Genomic DNA, 17,220 nt, shown 5'->3' on the forward strand with positions numbered 1-17,220 from the left:
CCTAGGTTGTTTGATTGACAGCTGTTTTGACGGCTTTGGGCTGCTTTCAGAGGTGTGAGAAAGAGGTACTCTGTTTTAGAGGTCACATGCTAGAGTTCTTTCACAGGCAGAAAGAAGAGGAGGAGACAGAGCTCAGAGTCCCAAGAATGTTCCTGTCCCAGCTCAGAGCATCTCTGATTGACTGCCTGGCTCTTCGCTATGGAACAGCCCACTTCCTCCACAGCCCAGCAGTTGTATTTTAACCTCTTTTGCCCTGTGCACGCTTTTTACACAAACCATGTGATTGCTTGAGTTGGTCTAAGCTTTGCAGCCTTGACAGGGCTCCTTTATCTGCTTGCTTGCACACTCGTACTGGAATAGTCTGGAATGCCGCAGCTGTTTCCAGTGATAACATTCTGGTTTGGGAGTTGCACACTGCACAGTTTCCTGTGACAGCAGAGGAGACGCTTGCAGAAAGCAGAGAGGGAGGAGTGGCTGTGCAGGCTTTGTTTTCACACAGGACAGGTGTTGATATGTGCAGAATACTGAAGCAGCTCTATTTTCAGGTGCTTTTTTCTCTCTATTATGTTTTCTTACTAACTTTGCCATTGTGTTGTGCTCAGTAGCTGGAGATGTTTGCCGTCACTGCCTCTGTGCTCCGGCGAGGAGCTTTGAGATACCGGGACAGCCAGTGCACCATGGCAACCATTGTATCTGGAAACAAGACTGCACAGTGAGTTTGAGTGTATTTGAGGGCCCTTGCAGATGTAGGAATCAGGTGCATCGGGGACCTTTTTTAGGCCAGGGACCCCCTTTTTTGGATATAGAGATGTTACAAATTGTATAAAATTGAGTGTTGCATTTTTACATTCCAGTGTTGCACCTGTCCTATAATAATATAATAAATGATATAATAATGTGTTATTAAGTAGATATATACACTACCTTTGAAAAGTTTGGAGTCGGTCAAAAAAATGTTTTTAAAAGAAATAATCCATTGCATTAAATTGATCAAACATGACACTAAAGACTTTTACATTATTACAAAATTAATATCCTGAAAAAAATTTGTCACGGTTTCCAGCAAAAATATTTAGCAGCACAACTGTTTTCAACATTGAAAGTAATAAGAAATGTTTCAAATCAGCATATTAGAATAATGTGACACTGAATACTGAAGTAATGGCTGATGAAAATTCAGCTTTGCCATCATAGGAATATATTACTTATATTAAGATAACAAATATAGTTATTTAAATTGTAATGATATTTTGTTCTGTTTTTACTGTATTTTTGATCAAATGTAGCCTTGGTGAGCATAAGATACTTAAAAAGCATTTAAAATCTTACAAACCCCAAACTTTAGTATATAATATATAATAATCTATTAATATAATTATTTACATACTTTACATTGCTAATGTTGTTAATCATTATCAATGTATATTATGTTTTAATTGTACTTAATACACCTTATGAGAAGGACATTGAAACATTTAGGTGAAGTTCAGCTTTAAGCTTTTAACTTAATATAATACTTTTGTTAAATGTATGTTTTCATTTATTACTTGAGATCAAGCAATAATTGAATATACCCCCTTTTTAAGACGCTTAAGTTAGATGCCATTCTTCTCTTTATGTCCAGACAGGTGAAGGAACAGCTGAAGAAGGAGGTAGCAACGATGAAGAATCAGTTCCCAGGCTTCAGGCCTGGCTTGGTTGTGCTGCAGGTCAGTCTGGACCTCTCGCTCATTATTTTGGCCCGTATAATAAACCTTGTGGTGATAGCTAGCTGTATACTTTTTATCTCTCTTGATAATCGGACTCATCTTTCTTCTTTATTCTTTTTTTTCCCTTTCATTCTACTCCAGATGGTCATTTGGTAATATGCCACTTTCTTTTCTCTCACGGTTGTGGGTGTTGTGGTAAAATATATAATCTCCCTATGGCTTCATGGTCATGCGTTGATAAATGCAAAAGTGTGCAACGTGAAAGAAAGGTGTGTTAGTTTAAGGTCACCATGATAAGATAACATTGACATGGTGTGTGACTCATATCTTGGTCCATAATTATCTCACTGCTTGAACTGTGTTGTTTTGTTGTTCTTTTAAATGTTTTTGATCTATTTTGATCAAAACACTTTTGACCATTACATTTAAATAACCAGATTTAAAACTTCATATGAAAAATAAATTTAAATTTCGGTATCAAAATGCAATATTATATATTATAACTATTTTTATAATGTTTATGTATTCATAAATGTTCATAAATATTCCATTTTTTAAATATATAAAACATTCTAACATTTACACCAAGATGTTATATATATATATATATATATATATATATATATTTATTTACACATAAATAGTAGATTATTAAACATAATTTTGAGAAAAAAAACATTTTCACTGAAATATTACAATTTTAGACATTTAGATTTTACACCATTATTTTGTAAAATTTAAACCAGCATTACATTTGAGTGAGTTGTTTGCTGATTCTGTTTTTATAGGACATAAAATGTAAATTGTCTAAATGTATTAGACTAACAATATATAATTTCTACACATTAGATCAAGTTAAATGTTTTACTTTTTGTCTTTGCACACTCTCGTGTACCCTGTGTTTTGTTGTAGGTTGGGGACAGAGATGACTCAAACCTCTACATCAGCATGAAGCTCAAGGCAGCAGCTGAGGTTCAGTGAGCTGATTTAATAAGCAGAAATCATGTTTATCATAAACCTCTCGCTGACACTGGCTCCCTCTCTTGCATAGATTGGAATCAATGCGAACCACATTAGGCTTCCCGAGACAGCCACAGAGGATGAAGTAAGAGAAACATGCCCCAAGCAATAACAACAGTGTGATTCACCTCGTCTCGTTTTTTTGTCCTTTCTCCCTTCATATGTCCATGCGGCATTGCTTACAATTCATTATAATGAAAATTAGAGGTGTGGGAAATCTTCGGTTTATATCAACTTTGGATCATGCAGTTCTTTCTGACCTAGTTTTGCTCAGAGGTTGGAATAGATAAATGCATTCTGAGCTATTAAATAAATATGGCACATAGCAAATGAAACTATTTTGTAACAAAAAGGATTCGATTCTGAAGGCTGATCCCACTGATTTTCTTAAGGTCCTGAGAAGGATAGTTGCAGTGAATGAGAATCCTGCAGTCCATGGTCTCATCGTACAACTACCGCTTGACTCTATCAACCCAATAAACACAGAGAAAGTAACCAATGCTGTGGCCCCAGAGAAAGATGTTGACGGGTAGGTGGAATTCTGTTATTTGCTTGAAATTTATGTTTCAGGGGCAAGATGGATAAAATGTGCCTGATATTGGATTTAATCTTACTAAACTTACTGAAATAGACAGGTAGTGCAGACTGCAGACTTTTTCTTCACAAAGTCAAGTTGTTGCGTTTTACACACTTTTTTCCTATCGTTTGATCCATTAGGCCCCTGCTAGGTTTAGTTTCCAGGTCTTGTCACTCTATGTGGCTTTCTTATCTGTTTTTTCCACTCAGAGTCAGAAGGCCAAAGGCCTTTTTAGTTGATGTGTGTGAAAATTGGCCTTTTTTACCGATTTCAGTTATCTAAGTAAAAATCGTTTTTAGAATTGTCGGTGGGGGGAGTGAATAACCAGCTCTCTATTCCACCCTCAATACCACAACTGAGGTGAGACCCTTGAGCAAGGCACCCAATCCCCAACTGCTCCCCGGGCGCCGCAGCAATATGGCTGCCCACTGCTCCGGGTGTGTGTTCACTACTGTTTGTGTGCACTTGGATGGGTTAAATGTAGAGCACAAATTCCGAGTATGGGTCACCATACTTGGCCATACTTCACTTCACTTCACTTGTGCTACTGTATGTGATTTAAAATGTGTTTATTGTGATTACTGACAGGAGAACTAAGGAGAACTAAATAACTGCAATATATATAATGAAATTGCGTTTTTAGGGCTGGAAACTGCTGGTTATCATTTTAATAGGAAAATTCTAATAGGAAATGTGATGCAGAAAGACTGAAATCTCCAAAACTGTTTGTCAGGATTGTAATATATTTACAATAATATATTTCAAAATCAGTAATACAATCTCACAACAATGCTATCAATTTGATTCTTTAACTCAAATCACATGGTTAAAAAAACTATTTTTGATGCTGGTGGAAAAAATACTCTTTAGGTGTTCTATAAATATGATATAGATCTGATAATATGCCTAATTTTCAGAAAAACTCCCTAAATGCATGGCTGATTTTTAAAAAATCTCCACAAAACATTGTAACTGTATATTATTTAATGTGTCTTCCTCTCAGCCTGACCAGTATAAATGCAGGAAAGCTGTTTCGTGGAGACCTGGGCGATTGTTTCATTCCATGCACTCCTAATGGCTGTATGGAGCTCATCAGTCAGACCGGTGGGTAGAAATCTTGTGAAGTGCTACCCATGAGCTCTAGCTCTCATCAGTCAGAATCATAGCGTGATTGTCTAGGGGGCTTTCGTACTACAGCACAATCAGTGTGCAGTGTGATTGGATAGGTGTGAAATCTATATATACACACACACACACAAACTCATGGAGCAGTGCAGGCTGATGACTGGGTGGTGAAATGAGCCGTCACCCTAAGGAAAGAAAAGAAGGATCCAGAACATTCTTTTTTTAGTAGCAAACGTATGTGCGTCAGAAAAGGGCACATCGCACAAAGATAAAGAAAAGAGCTCTGATTTAAAACCCAGTGAGCTTCCTTGCTGTCTACTGCCTACATGGGCATCATCTCTAATAAGCTTAGAAATAAACTAAAATATTTGGTACAATACTTCATTTTAATTATTTAACGTTTAATATAATTAAATAATTTTAATATATTTAACATTTTTATTGGTACTTTGCTTTTAAAGGAAATTCACTACTATTTAAAAGTTTGGAGTTGGTAAAATATTTGAATATTTTTGTAAAGTCTTCTATGCTCATTAAGGCTGCATTTATTTGATCAAAAATGACAATAAAGCACAGTAATATTGTGAAATATTATTACAATTTAAAATAATTCTTTTTGTTTTTAAAATATATTTAAATGTAATTTTTTCCTTTGGTGGCAAACATAAAATTTTTTTAGCAGCCATTACAGCCATTACAGTCACATGATCCTTCAAAAATGATTCTGAAAACCATGATACTTTTTTTTCAGGATAAACATTTTTACTGTCAATTTAATGCATCCTTGCTAAATAAAAGTATTAATTTCTAAAAAAAAAAAAAAAATTTAAATAACTTTTGGTCGTCGCCAATAGCAGCGCACCGACATATAGTGCCACTGTGCTTCGGGCATCCCGAGTTCTAATCTAAAAAAAACTTTTGAACAGTATATTGTAATGTACAACCTAAATTTCTGTCACCGCGTCAACAATCTTGTATTTTTAATGCTGAGCTTGTTGCAATGCATTCTGCCTTCTCCACGAATGCTGCATGTGATGCTGCTTTACAGTTTGGCTGAAACAAGGCAGCATAATTAAAATGAGACGTTTAGAACAAGCTTTGTGTCAATAGTGTGTTTAACAATGTTAAATAGAGTTTAACAATGTTAAAATGCTCACTGGGTTTTGGAACAGAGCAAGTGTGATTCATGTGTGCAGGTGTGAGTGTGATGGGGAAGAATGCTGTCGTGATCGGCCGCAGTAAGATCGTTGGAGCTCCAATGCACGATCTGCTCTTATGGAATCACGCCACAGTGACCACCTGTCACTCAAAGACCCTTGACCTTGCTGAACATGTTGGTTTCATCTGCTTCTCTCAGGCTCTGTTTTAAATCCCTGTTCCCAGTTTTGAATATGAGCAATTCTTCAGCTAGATTTTACAACAAAGAATAGCTCATGACTCTGTTCTTAAAAAAGTAAAAGATGAATTTAATGTTTGCTTTAATGTTTAGTACAGACCTTGACCTGGCATGCAGTTCGGTTTATCAAATGGAGTAGGTGAATGTTGGAGTAACTTTCAGTGTCTTGTTTTCTTTAGGTGGGCAGAGCAGACATCTTGGTTGTGGGTGCTGGCAGAGCTGAGATGGTGAAAGGAGAGTGGGTGAAGGAGGGGGCGGTGGTCATAGACTGCGGTATCAATCATATACCAGGTCTCTCTGCTTGACTCTATCTACTTGCTTGAAACAGTCATGGAATATCAAATAGCCGCTGGTTTTTGCTCACATATTTACCTTTGACTCACAGACAGCAGTAAAGCCAGTGGGAAACGGGTGGTGGGGGATGTGCACTACCCTTCAGCTATAGAGCGAGCTGGATACATCACCCCAGTGCCTGGTGGAGTCGGACCCATGACTGTAGCCATGCTGATGAAGGTATCATATCAGGAGCAAATTACTTTGTATGCTTTGTTTGTGCACATAGACCCAATAAGGTAAAAGAAAAGTGGACAACAATTTTGCTGGCGACAACTCTTACTGACAAATGAATGCTGTAAGCTGCTTTGCATTTACAGACTTGTGTATAATCACTGTAACGTTGAGTCTTATTTATTTCACGCTCACAAGCTGAAATCAGTGGAAATTTTGAACTGCATTCCTTGAACAAGCTTTCAGTAAAGAACTGAAAGATGTTAATGTCACAAATTAAGAGTTTAGAAATGTAATAGTTGATGCTGTTCTAGGAATGGGCTGATATTAAATTTCTGGCCAATACCAATAAGCTGATAATTATTTTCATTTTATGGCAGATATAGAAAAGCTTTTCTGTTTTGTATATTTAAATGACAAAATAAGACTAATAACAATTCTTCTAAATGCTATGATTGAATTTATGCATCAAAACATTATTTATATATACTATATATAGTATATACACTATATACTATATGTTATATACACACCATATATTTATACACTACAATTCAAAGGTTTGGAGTCAGTACAGTACATTTTGAAAGAATACTTTTATTCAGCGAGGACACATTAAATCGATCAAAAGTAACATCAAAGCCATTTATAATGTTAGAACATATTTCCATTTCAAATAAATGCTGTTCTTTTGAACTTCATATTTATCACAAAATAAAAAAATAAAAAAACACAGAGTAATGACTGCTGAACATTCTTGTTTGTCATCATGAGAGTAAATTACATTTTAAAATATATTAAAAAAGAAAACAGTTCATTTAATTTAAAATAATATTTCACAATATCACTGTTTTTACTGAATTTTGGCAGATAAATGAAGCCTTGGTGAGCATAAGAGACTTCCTTCAAACATAAAAAAAAAACATACTTATAACGATACTGTACAGTATGAAAAGGCTTGTTTTTACAAATACTTATGCTTTCTCATTTGGATTTTGACCAGAATACAGTGGAAAGTGCAAAGCGGTTTCTGCAGACATACACTCCAGGAAAATGGAACATAGAGTTAAGCCTTGGTGAGCATAAGAGACTTCCTTCAAACATTAAAAAAAACATACTTATAACGATACTGTACAGTATGAAAAGGCTTGTTTTTACAAATACTTATGCTTTCTCGTTTGGATTTTGACCAGAATACAGTGGAAAGTGCAAAGCGGTTTCTGCAGACATACACTCCAGGAAAATGGAACATAGAGTACACAAAGAAGAAACCCCAAGAGCCTCAGCCGAGGTACTGTTGTGGCTTGCATGCTTATATAAAGATTGTTTAATGTAAGCATATTCTGAAAAGTGCATCATGACACTTTTGTGACTCTTGCCGACCCATTCGTGCTGATGCCTATTTCATTTTCTCAGTGATGCTGAAATCTCCTGTTCATGCCAAAGCAAACCAATTGGTGAGCTTGCAAGAGAGGTGGGCTTGTTTTCTGAGGAAGTGGAGCCGTATGGTAGGAGCAGGGCTAAGATACGACTGGATGCTCTGAAACGCATGGAGAAACAGCCTGATGGGAAATATGTGGTTGTCACTGGGTAGAATGCATCCTGAAATATAATTATGTGCATTAGCATAATCTTATAATGTAGTAACCTTCCACAAGCACCAAATGGAACCTTACAACACTTCATTAAGCCTGGTTCACACACTGCATTCACATCCAGCTTAAGCTCTGTGGTCGAGCAATTCGCCAAACAAACATAATGCTTTCAAAGTCAATTAATTTTGTGTTACTGTGACCAGAATCACTTCTACTCCATTGGGCGAGGGAAAGCACACCACCACTCTCGGACTGGCTCAGGCTTTAGGGGCCCACCTGAATATCAACACTTTTGCCTGTGTGCAAGAGCCTTCCCCAGGATTCTTTTTTGGTGCTAGGGGTGAGTGATCCCCCCCCCATACTACTACTAAGTCATAAGTATAAGATAAAAAAGTCAAAACAACAACATAAAATTCATAATTATGACTTACAAAATTGAAAGTCATTAAAAGTCTGAAATTATGAGATGAAAAATCTCATAACTGTGACAAAAAGTTATAAAAATTGAGATGAAAAGTTATAATGATGACAAAAGTCGATAGTCATACAAAGACAAAATTATGGTATAAAATCAACTGTTGAAATTGTGATAAAAAGAAATTATGAGATTATAAAAATCTAATTTATGAGATGCTAAATCATAATTATGCTATGCCTTCCCCAGGATTCTTTTTTGGTGCTAGGGGTGAGTGATCCCCCCCCATACTACTACTAAGTCATAAGTATAAGATAAAAAAGTCAAAACAACAACATAAAATTCATAATTATGATTTACAAAATTGAAAGTCATTAAAAGTCTGAAATTATGAGATGAAAAATCTCATAACTGTGACAAAAAGTTATAAAAATTGAGATGAAAAGTTATAATGATGACAAAAGTCGATAGTCATACAAAGACAAAATTATGGTATAAAATCAACTGTTGAAATTGTGATAAAAAGAAATTATGAGATTATAAAAATCTAATTTATGAGATGCTAAATCATAATTATGCTATAAAGTCATTGCTCATTTACAATCTCATTGATCTGTGTGAAAGCCTGTTTCGATTTTGCGAAATGTTTGTGGAATGTTTCAAAAATTTGTAATTTATTTCTCATAAATGCAACTTTATTTCTTGAAAAATAGACTTTTTTCTTGCAGTGCAGCTTTATATCTGACAGTGTGTCATATTTCTTGTTTTAAACTTTTTTCACAAAACTAGCAATTACCCGTTTTATTTTAGACTCTGAGATGAAAAACTGGCTTTTAAAACAAAAGTGGAGCAAATTTATTATTTTTATTTTTTTCTCTTGAGGTCATGGTTTCATTTTGTTCACAGGGATTGCTGTTGGAGGTGGATACTCTCAGATTATCCCGTTGGAGGAGGTATGTTTGAGACCCTCTTGCAGCTGAGATTTGAAAGCATATTTCATCAAATGGAACATGAATGTCTTCCAAAACATTGATCCCAGGTCAGCCTTCAGCCTTTTGGCCAGCATGAGCTCGTCTCCGCTGCCAGTAGAGTGGTGATGGACACTATTAAAGCACATGCTCACTATGAGGCCAAGCTCTCTGAGAAGGTCAGATTGTGTTTGATATGTGTGTGTTTATACTCATGTGTTTGTACAGTTTGCATTTGGTATGATCTCACACGTTTATATCTTGCAGGCTTTGTTTGACTTGTTGGTTCCTCTCAGAAAGGGGCAACGGTCTGTTTCTCCAGCCCAGCTTAATCGACTGAAGGTAAGTCATAGAAAGCACAGTCTATAGTAAGATATTCGTTTCAAAACCATTGCAGAAGTATGATGACATGGTCACAGTGTCCTTCATGACCTGTAGAAACTGGGCATTGAGAAATCTGACCCCTTGACCGGGACTGAGATAAGACGTTTTGTCCAATTGGACATTGACCCAGACACTGCAACAGTATGTATCAATATAATAATTTGACTTAGTGCCTTTTTTGATAATGTAATTCGGGTGATTTGTTCATTTCAATGGTTGGCTGTGCTGTTCAGGATTCCGGATCTTTGGAAAACGAGATCATGGCTATACTGTCACTCAGCAGCAGTGAGGAGGAGATGCAGCAGAGGCTGGCCAAGATAGTAGTGGCTACAAACAAATCTGGAGATCCTGTCACCACAGAGGATTTAGTATGTGTCTTCACCAGTGTTGGGAGTAACGCATTACAAAAGTAATAATATTACAGTAGTATATTACTTTTTGCTGTCAGACACTGCAACAGTATGTATCAATATAATAATTTGACTTAGTGCCTTTTTTGATAATGTAATTCGGGTGATTTGTTCATTTCAATGGTTGGCTGTGCTGTTCAGGATTCCGGATCTTTGGAAAACGAGATCATGGCTATACTGTCACTCAGCAGCAGTGAGGAGGAGATGCAGCAGAGGCTGGCCAAGATAGTAGTGGCTACAAACAAATCTGGAGATCCTGTCACCACAGAGGATTTAGTATGTGTCTTCACGTGTTTGTGTGTGTCTGTATATGTGTGTGATCTAATCTACACAATCTTCTCATCACAGGATGTCAGTGGTCCATTGGCAATGCTATTGAAAGATGCCCTGAAACCTGTCTTGATGCAAACTGTAGAGGTAAGATTTAATAGCGCAAAATGTTACATGACCACTGAAAATGTCAATGTCATTTTTTCAGTATAAATATTTTAGAATCACTGCACACAGAATCCTTATTTATTTATTTAAAATCTGTCAGATTCTGTCTCAGCACATCACAGTTTTCTCTCTAGGGTACTCCAGTGTTTCTTCACACCAGCCCATTAGCTGATACTGCCCAAGGCAGTCCTTCCATTCTGGCAGACAAACTGGCTTTAAAAATGGTCGGATCCAAAGGATTTGTAGGTGAAGAAGAAATCCGGTTCATCTGCATATATTATCTAAATTAATTTTTTATTTAATTTGAAAATTTAAAGTTTTCTTATACTTTTTACTGCCTAAATACTGTATATTCTTGTTAGTAAAAATTCTGTACAAATACACTACCGTTCAAACGTTTTTTTCCAGCAATGACACTTTAAATTGACCAAAACTGACAGTAAAGACTTTTATAATATTACAAAAAAGTTATATTTCAAATAAATGCTGTTTTATTTGAACTTTCTATTTATCAAAGTATCCTGAAAAATCAGTTTCTGTAAAAACATTAAGCAGCACAACCATTTTGCAACATTCATTTAAAAAAAATTAAAATGTGTCTGGAACACCAGATCAGCATATTGGAATAATTTCTGTAGGATCATGTGACTGAAGACTGAAATAATGGCAGCTGAAAATTCAGTTTTGCCATCACAGGAATAAATTGCATTTTAAATTTTATTTAGTTTTTAAATACAGTTTTAAATTGTAATATTTCACAATATTGCTGGTTTTACTGTATTTTTGAGCCTTTGTGTGCAACCTTGGTGGGTATAAGAGACTTTGAAAAATCTTACCAATCCTAAACTTTTGAACAGTGTACAATGATAATGAATATAAATCACATGGTCTAGGTTTGTGTAATATAAACAACAAAAACGAATGCACAAACTGTCACATCTTTCAAACCTTGGCTAATCTAAAGCTTTTCTTTCCTGTCTCTGCAGTCACTGAGTCTGGTCACGGGGCTGACATTGGCTTGGAGAAGTTCTTCAACATTAAATGTCGCTACTCAGGCCTGCGGCCTGATGTTGTAGTGATAGTGGCCACTGTTCGTACCTTGAAGATGCATGGCGGTGCCCCCCCTGTGAGAATTTATAGACATCTTTTCATTATGCATTCACTTGAGCCTATAGCACATCAGTTGTGCTTGTTCTGAGAGAGGCAATAGCTCACATCGTCTTTATACTTTCTATATATTCTTGTTTATAGGTCCAAGCAAGGTTGCCCCTTCCAAAAGAGTATTCACATGAGGTTGTACACTATTTCAAGTTGTGCAATCGTTCTGTGTACAATTCTGAATATTCATATTTGTCAGGGTTAAGCCATATTACTGAATGAAAATGATGGAAAATTTGAATGACATTATGAAAGTGAGTGATGGGTTTAGTGTATTTCACTTGATGTATTTTCTGTAATGCAGAACCTCAAGCAGCTGGAGAGAGGCTGTTGTCACCTGAAGAGACAGGTGGAAAATGCACAAGCATTTGGTTTGCCAGTGATCGTAGCTGTCAGCAAATTCAGGTATAATATCAAACAGCAAACAAAAAGAACTGTCTGTGATTTTTCTTGTCTAGCTATTTAAACATTATTATCCATATCCAGCCATCCATTTTCCATACCCTCTGCAGGGTCACGAGGATTATTATCAATATGTATACCGTTTTATTCTTTAGCACTCATATATCTCTAATTATAATGTAATATTTATATCTTATCATATGTACACTAACTGTATGCTCACGAGCCAAACTGAACCACACACAGTACTGCCACTCTGAATGAATGTGTCTGAATACGGGGTCTGATTGTATTTGGTGTAGCTGTGATACTGACACTGAGCTGGAGCTGGTGTGTGGCCAAGCGAGGCAGGCTGGAGCCTTTGATGCAGTGCAGTGTACTAACTGGTCTGAGGGGGGCGCTGGAGCGCTGGCTCTGGCAGAAGCTGTTCAGAGAGCAGCAAAACTACCTGGACAGTTCAGGTTCCTCTATGACACACATGTGAGAAGTGGCATAGTGGGTAAAATTTGCACTGGTAACCTAAAAAGTGTAGGTTTAAATCCCACTTTTACAACTGAAACTGATATTAAATGCACTGTACTTTGCTTTGTGTAAAAGCATCAGCTGAATTATTAGGTAGTAGAGTAAGTGAAATTATTAGGTTGTGAGATCATTAAATTCCCTATACAAGTATATAGTGGAGCAATTTTGCTTTCACTTAGGTTTTTTGTTCATTACCCAGTGCCTTTGTGCTCTTCTTTCCCACACATATTCTGAGATCAATTAACACTTTAAATATAGAGCTGTTTCATTACCAGCCAGTGACTTTAAATGCAAAATGCATGAAATCTTTTTAATTGACAAGGCCTAAATATAACCAGCATGAAAACTGTTCATAGCCAATTAAGGCTAGAAGGAAGTCTGTGTGTATTAAGTACAGAAAGGTTCCACTGGTGAAATAAAGCCAAAATCCATTACTCATACTAATGCATTATTAAACACAGATAAATGGCTGTTTTCAGATTCCAGCTGCCGATAAGTTAAGGACTGTGGCACAAAAGATGTATGGTGCAAAAGATATCGAGTTCTCTCCAAAATCAATAGAAAAGCTTGTACTTTATACAAAACAGGTAAGCTTCCTTTTCACAATAAGTCTGTTTAATTTATATTACGCAGCAGGCTAAGAAATAGCTATTAACATAAAGCTCTCAGATATTTGCTTATTTACAGAATGTATTTTATTAAGGAGACATTCTTTATCAAATACAGTTTATATACTAATACTGAATGTTAATTGATGTGGGTTGGACTAATTAGTGGAAGCAGCTGAGGAAGTTCCTGAGAGGCTTTAGATAAAACACATTGTATGTCATATTGTGGATGATTTGAGTGGTACAATTCTGAAGAAATGAGTTTGACTGCTTGACATTATATGTGTGCCTGTCTGCCTCAGGTGGAGTGGAACATTCTCTTATTCCACTTCTTTTTTTTAGGGATGTAATGATTCACTCAACTAACGATGCGGTACAATTCACGATAATGATTTCACAATACGATTTTCTCACGATTTTTTTTTTACATAATGAGATTTAAGACAAATTATAAATGAAAACGTGTCCTTTTATTACTGCTTGGACAAAATGCTGCATAATTCTTTGTGAAATTCAAATATGTCAAATAACAGAACTAAATAGAAATGTTATAACCCCAAATCAAATAAATAACACAAATAAAATAAATATCTTCATATAAACAAACCTGTGCTCTTTCCATTTAAAATTAGAGGCAACGACTGTATTTTAATCACGATCCGAACAACATACATGCAGCATGAGCAGTTTTTAAGCATATTTGTTTTGATTTTCAACCGGGGTGCATTGTTACATCCCTATTTCTCTTATCATCTTTGTTTTTTCCTCTCTTAAAGGGCTTTGGGAATTTGCCGGTTTGCATAGCAAAGACACACCTGTCCTTGAGTAATAACCCCATGCTGAAGGGAGTGCCCACCAACTTCATGCTGCCCATAACTGATATCAAGGCCAATGTTGGAGCAGGTTTCCTCTGCTGTCTGACTGAATCGGTGAGCTTTATACTCCTGTATCTATAATATTACAGCTAGATATACTACCATTCTAAATTTGGGGTCAACATGGTTTTGACAAGGAATTTTGCATTAAACAGAAAAATGATGCATTAAAGACATTAATACTGTTGCAAAAAAATCTATTTTAAATAAATGCTGTTCTTTTGAACTTTAAACAATCCTGAGAAAAAATGATCACAACTTCCACAAAAATATTAAGCAGCATAACAGTTTTAGACATTGATAATAATAAGAAATGTTTCTTGAGCAGCAAATCAGCATATTAGAATGATTGCTGAAGGATTATGTGACACTGAGGACTGGAGTAATGTTGCTGAAAATTCAGCTTTGCCATCACTGGAATAAACTGCATTTTAAAATGGATTAAAATAGCAAACAGGGAATTTAATTTGTAATCATATTTCACAATATTACTGCTTTTACTGTATTTTTGAGCCAGTAAATGCAGATTTGGTGAGCATAAGAGACTTCTTTCAAAAATATTTTAAAATCTTACTGACTCCAATGGAATTACATTGTCTCCCCATACCTGAGGAAGGAAAAAACAAAATAGTAAAGTGATTGTTGTTTTCATTAAGAGTCCCCTTTTCTGTCCCCTTCAGTCAGTCGCTCATCGGGTGAGTCAACATTGCAAAAAAGAAAGAGAGGATATTTGGTCACACATGTTGTGGATATTTTTATCCAGACACGTTGCTAGGCTGCATGCCTGTGCTGAACATGAACTGTTCAACAAAATCCACTGGTGGTCCAAGGGACCTTATCCAACATTTGTGTTCATTACAGATTACAAATGTAAGTCAGTTTGTTAAACCGCTCTTCAGGGTAGCTGTTATTTCCATATGCAGTTATGGTTAACTTGGCTCAGCATGGTTTTGTTTAGCTTGCCAGACTGTTTGTATTAATTTTCTTTTTCTGTTCATTACTTGAGTTAGCTTTTGTTTTGTTTTTTGTCTCAGGAAAAAAAACGAAAACATAATGGGCTGTATTATTAAGACAGCAAAATAACTCCTTCATGATAACACCAGATTGACTAATTTCTTCAAACTCTCCAACAGACAAAAACAGAAATGGATGATCCCATGTGGCCCTGTTTCCATGGCAACAACCTTTACAGTGACAGCAAGTAGCTCAACGGTTACTTGTTAAGATGGGCAAGCTGAAAGTGGTTTAATTAATGGTCAATCAGACTTTTAATAATTGGAAAGAAACAGTTTTCTTTTTATCATGGCTAAATGATTTTTAAAACCTATACAAAGTTTCTTCAGTCAAATCGTGGCATCAAAATTTTAGCACCATATGATAAAAATGTAGAATATTTTCATGTTTTACTACAAGTACTATACAGCTGCTGTTTTTTATTTGCTATAAAACGTCCTATGTACAGTAAAAACTAATTATCAATGTCTTTTTTAGGAATTCACTCCAGATCTCACAGTTATTACGCTGTGCTTCTTGATCCATAAGATATATTTAGCCATGACTGAGCTTTAGAACCAATTGTCTGTCAGTATTTTTCTTATAAGCTTGTTTATGCTGAAGTTTACCAGTATTATTGAAAGCCACATTTGATTTTATACATAATGACACATTGATTCTATGAGATCGCGTAATGTCTATATGTTTACTCTATATGCTATCTTATCTGACTCAAATAAAATCTTGGCTTAGCCTTTAATGAAGTTTCCAGTTGCTATAGATACTAAGCTGCCATCCTGATTGTTGTCTATAATTAGATAATTGTATATTTGTCCAGCTTGTTAGTCCAGTTTATTTTTAGCCTCTTCTTCAATACGTTACCCAGCAGCCATTGCTGCCGTCCTGTAGTCAGTGATCACTGTCAATGTGTCTCTTACAGTTACCTGATGCTGTGTGACTAGGAAACCATTTTGTTTCTATGGGGGGAAAAAACATGTGTGTATACCATTAAAAATGCTTCATATATTGCTGTGCTGATATTGAATACAAGCTAATCAAAAATGAAACCCAACGTTTTGGGGTCCTATTTTAACAAATTATTGCCGTCTTGTTTTTTATGTTTTAATTTGGTTTAAAATGTTATTACATTCATACATAGACATGTTAAACACCTTTGTATCCAGATACTTACAGAAAATCCTAAAATAAAAGGTGTTATCATATTTTAGCACATCGTGCTTTGTAAAATGAATGTTGAATGGGTCTGTCACCATGAAAATAAAGCCATATTTGCTAAGTGGGATACTGAGTGTGCATCTGGCCTGTTTGATTCAGGGGTTAGTTTGGGACATTGCCACCAGGTTTATCAGTATGAGGCAACCTATTCAAGTGAACCTGAGTAAACTCTGCCAGGCCTAAATACACTTTTGTGGTAGCTTTGTTGAGTACTTTGTAAGTTTTTTTGCTTTTCTGGTGAGGCTTTCAATGGCATATTTTCCTCAGACCTTTGGGACCTCACGTCACTGAGCATTAGCATTGGTGCCTTTGAGCTTGAAATAAGATTTCATACATGAGATGTCAAGACTTGTGTCATATATATCCTGAGTGAAAGAGGCAATCCCTCTTCTGAACGAAGTTTAAAACATGCCTGAATGATAAAAAGGCTGTCCAACTAAAAGGTCCATAAGGAAATGTCTGCTACTGACATAGATATAAATTAGACTCTGGGAATAACAGGTCATATTTGCACATATGTCTTTTGCAAACATCAAGCAAGCCTCCAAATGAGAATTAATTTCTGTGTGCCATCTGCTCATCACAGACATTTCATTTAAAGCCAGATTAGATTTTCAGTCATTATATAACAATTACACTCTTTAAAATAGAAGTTCCAAAAGGAAGTTTTCACAGTGATGCAAAAAAAATACAAAAAATAAAATAAAAAAACATTTTTGGTTCCATAAAGAACCTTTCAGTGAACAATTTTTTTTCTTAGTGTGAAGAACATTTTAATAATATAACCAACCTTTTTCTTTTTTCTTTTTTTTACAAAGAACCTTGTAGAATGGAAAGATTCATGGATGTTAAAGGTTCTTCATGGAACCATCAGTGCCAGTA

At 35.7% G+C, this 17,220-nt stretch overlaps 1 protein-coding gene across 1 annotated transcript; it reads left to right on the top strand.

The window, feature by feature from the left end:
- Positions 1–244: 244 nt before the first annotated feature.
- LOC107711662 (C-1-tetrahydrofolate synthase, cytoplasmic-like) lies at positions 245–16,167 on the top strand. The gene is made up of 27 exons (XM_016516680.1): positions 245–504; positions 603–712; positions 1,625–1,709; positions 2,622–2,681; positions 2,761–2,814; positions 3,122–3,258; positions 4,310–4,410; positions 5,628–5,764; positions 6,007–6,118; positions 6,213–6,340; positions 7,528–7,625; positions 7,751–7,924; positions 8,133–8,269; positions 9,251–9,297; positions 9,384–9,491; positions 9,580–9,654; positions 9,751–9,837; positions 9,930–10,064; positions 10,455–10,523; positions 10,679–10,790; positions 11,531–11,670; positions 11,796–11,837; positions 12,007–12,107; positions 12,407–12,584; positions 13,106–13,213; positions 14,011–14,163; positions 15,243–16,167. The coding sequence occupies exons 2-27, from the start codon at positions 612–614 to the stop codon at positions 15,312–15,314; spliced, it is 2,751 nt and encodes a 916-aa protein (XP_016372166.1). The 5' UTR covers positions 245–504; positions 603–611; the 3' UTR covers positions 15,315–16,167.
- The last annotated feature ends 1,053 nt before the right edge of the window (positions 16,168–17,220 follow it).

The sequence above is a fragment of the Sinocyclocheilus rhinocerous genome, unplaced genomic scaffold (assembly GCF_001515625.1).
Source record: "Sinocyclocheilus rhinocerous isolate Xijiao unplaced genomic scaffold, SAMN03320098_v1.1 scaffold1169, whole genome shotgun sequence".
Taxonomy (NCBI): Eukaryota; Metazoa; Chordata; class Actinopteri; order Cypriniformes; family Cyprinidae; genus Sinocyclocheilus; species Sinocyclocheilus rhinocerous.